The sequence below is a fragment of the Tachypleus tridentatus genome, chromosome 7, assembly GCF_004210375.1.
Source record: "Tachypleus tridentatus isolate NWPU-2018 chromosome 7, ASM421037v1, whole genome shotgun sequence".
NCBI classification, from domain to species: Eukaryota; Metazoa; Arthropoda; class Merostomata; order Xiphosura; family Limulidae; genus Tachypleus; species Tachypleus tridentatus.
In genome coordinates, this window is record NC_134831.1 from 59149577 (window position 1) to 59153295 (window position 3719).

At 28.2% G+C, this 3719-nt stretch overlaps 1 protein-coding gene across 1 annotated transcript in view; it reads right to left on the minus strand.

Moving 5' to 3' along the window:
- The window catches only part of LOC143257681 (complement C3-like), a 21481-nt gene extending 19169 nt beyond the window's left edge, over window positions 1–2312 (minus strand). The window contains exon 1 of the mRNA XM_076516723.1: window positions 2289–2312. Within this exon, the coding sequence (XP_076372838.1) occupies window positions 2289–2312 (24 nt within the window). The remainder of the gene's footprint in view (window positions 1–2288) is intronic.
- Between the last annotated feature and the right edge of the window lie 1407 nt (window positions 2313–3719).

Here is a 3719-nt window from a genome sequence, read left to right on the forward strand (position 1 = left end):
TTAAACAATATATTTTATACCAGTTTTATCATCATGTATTTCATTTCTTCATCATGTGTCACTATAATTGTCTCAAACTTTAAACAATATATTTTATACCAGTTTTACCATCATGTATTTCATTTCTTCATCATGTGCCACTATATCTGTCTCAAACTTTAAACAATATATTTTATACCAGTTTTATCATCATGTATTTCATTTCTTCATCATGTGTCACTATATCTGTCTCAAACTTTAAACAATATATTTTATACCAGTTTTATCATCATGTATTTCATTTCTTCATCATGTGTCACTATATCTGTCTCAAACTTTAAACAATATATTTTATACCAGTTTTATCATCATGTATTTCATTTCTTCATCATGTGTCACTATATCTGTCTCAAACTTTAAACAATATGTTTTATACCAGTTTTATCATCATGTATTTCATTTCTTCATCATGTATCACTATATCTTAATGATTATCTTTGCATCCAAACATCTTATATCTGTCAAGGTTTACTGTATTTATTCTTTCTCTATGTATCGTCTTCAATATTTTTCCGTTAATTTCCATGTTCTGTATTTTGAAAACAATTTGTTTTTTTTTCCACCGGTGGTATCAAATGGTGGCTAACAGTAACAACTTGTTTTTCTAAGCATTAGAAACAAACATATTATTCTTTGTTTCATATATAATCTACATGATTGTCTGTATTGTTATATAATTGTCTGTAATGTTATGTGATTTTCTGTAATGTTATATGATTGTTTGTAATGCTATATGATTGTCTGTAATGTTACATGATTGTCTGTAATGTTACATGATTGTCTGTAATGTTATATGATTGTCTGTAATGTTACATGATTGTCTGTAATGTTGCATGATTGTCTGTAATGTTATATGATTGTCTGTAATGTTATATGATTGTGTGTAATGCTATATAATTGTGTGTAATGTTATATAATTGTCTGTAATGTAATGTAATTGTTTGTAATGTTATATGATTGTCTGTAATGTTACATGATTGTCTGTAATGTTATATAATTGTCTAATGTTATATGATTGTTTCTAATGTTATATAATTGTTTGTAATGTTATATGCTGGTTTGTAATGCTATATGATTGTTTATAATGCTACATGATTGTCTGTAATGTTATATGATTGTCTGTAATGTTATATGATGGTTTGTAATGCTATATGATTGTTTGTAATGTTATATGATTGTCTGTAATGTTATATGATTGTCTGTAATGTTATATGATTGTCTAATGTTATATGATGGTTTGTATTGTTATATAATTGTTTGTAATGTTATATGATGGTTTGTAATGCTATATGATTGTTTGTAATGTTCTCTTATTTTTAAAGCTATATTCCTAGAATTTCACCCCTCAGTGTAACTGCAGAATGTCTACGGACTTATAGCGCTAGAAACCGAATTTCGATACCCGTGGTGAACAGGTTGCAGAAAGCTTTATCTCAAACAAAGAAAGAAAGAAAGCTTAATTTTTCACCCATTATACGTCTTTCACTTACATCCAATATGTTCAGTACATTATTTATAAATGTGATTTTAAATTTACATCCAATGTATTCACTACGTTATTTATTAATGATATTTTAAACATACATTCAATGTATTCACTACGTTATTTACACATAATATTTTAAACTAACATCCAATATGTTCACTACGTTATTTATTTATAATATTTTAAACTTACATCCAATGTATTCACTACGTTATTAATAAACAATATTTTAAACTTACATCCAATGTATTCACTACGTTATTAATAAACAATATTTTAAACTTACATCCAATGTATTCACTACGTTATTTATATATAACATTTTGGACTTACATCCAACGAGTTCACTAATGCTATTTATATAAAATATTTTACACTAACATCCAATGTGCTCACTAGGGCTATTTATTTATATTATTTTAGACTTACATCCAATGTGTTCACTAAGGCTATTTATTTATATTATTTTAGACTTACATCCAATGTGTTCACTACGTTATTTATTTATATTATTTTAGACTTACATCCAATGTATTCACTAAGGCTATTTATTTTTGTTATTTTAAACTTACATCCAATGTATTCACTACGTTATTTATGTATAATATTTTGGACTTACATCCAACGAGTTCACTAAGGCTATTTATATATAATATTTTACACTAACATCCAATATATTCACTAGGGCTATTTATATATAATATTTTACACTAACATCCAATATATTCACTAGGGCTATGTATTTATATTATTTTAGACTTACATCCATACCAGCATCATGTAGCATTGCGCGAAATTCCAAACAAATCAAAAGTCCTTAGATGGCCATTTTTTGATAAATCTTATGACATATCGTAACATTTCAAAACAAAATTCTGCTTTTCATCAGCGACCATGTTGGACATTTTCTCTTAAATACATTAAACGTTCTATCTTTTCGTAGTAGTATAACGATAGGTGAACATTGCTTAAAATTCTTGTTGGTTTTCTACAGATAGAAATAACAATTCTTGTTTTGCTTTAGCTGTAAACATGTCTAAATATAGCGACAAGGTACTGGTTCACTTTTAAGGTTAATATAATACCATGCTTTACTAATCTTTTGAAAAGACATAAAAATCATTTCTGAATTCCAGTTGAATAAAATGCATGAACGTGTCCAAACTTATTTCATATAAACATCTACTTACATAGTAGAGACTTTAACTTCAGCCCCTCACTCGCTGGTACAGTGGTACGTCTACGGATTTACAACGCTTAAATAAGGAGTTCAATTCCTCTCAGATGGCTTAATAGATATCTCGATGTGACTTTGTTAAAAGAAAACAGATATCCTAATGTGGCTTTGTTAAAACAAAACAGATATCCCGATGTGGCTTTGTTAAAACAAAACAGATACCCTGCTGTGGCTTTGTTAAAACAAAACAGATATCCCAATGTGACTTTGTTAAAACAAAACAGATATCCCAATGTGACTTTGTTAAAACAAAACAGATATCCCGATGTGGCTTTGTTAAAACAAAACACACACACTTTAACTTCACATTATTACTTAGTCTTGACTTTATTGTAATTTGTTCTTTTTGTATTCTGCCTCCACTTTATCAGTTTCAAAAACTAATTATTTTCATCCGTTACTTTAAAAAAATATGTTCATAACTTCTTCTTGTAGCCGTGGCTACACTAAGTGTGACAGTCATATACATCAACAGATCACTCAAGAGTAGCCAAAGAGTTGACGACGAGTTCTGTTAGCTTACTGCCTTTTAATGTTCTGAGCGAAATGAACTTTCTGAAAAGACAAGGGTTGTAATAAACAATGATTTTGTTTTTCATTGAGGTTCAACTTTATTTATAATTTATCAATAGTATATATGTATGTAAAACATTTAATAGATTCTGATATGTTTCCCACCGTCAGCCCTAGTTGTTATGTTATCACACTTGTTTACTTCACATATTGTTCATGTTTTGTATTGTTTCTTTGTGTACTTCCTCAAGTTATTATGAATGAATTATTCTAAAAATAACACATATTTTATATAGACACATGTACTTACCACATTTAACCATCAATGTGTTAGTTAATCCATCATATACCAGTATAATAGAGTTTGAGCAAAAGGGTTGAGATACTTTTTAACTTACGGACGATCACAACATGTACGGTGTGAAGGTATGTTATCTGTGTTAA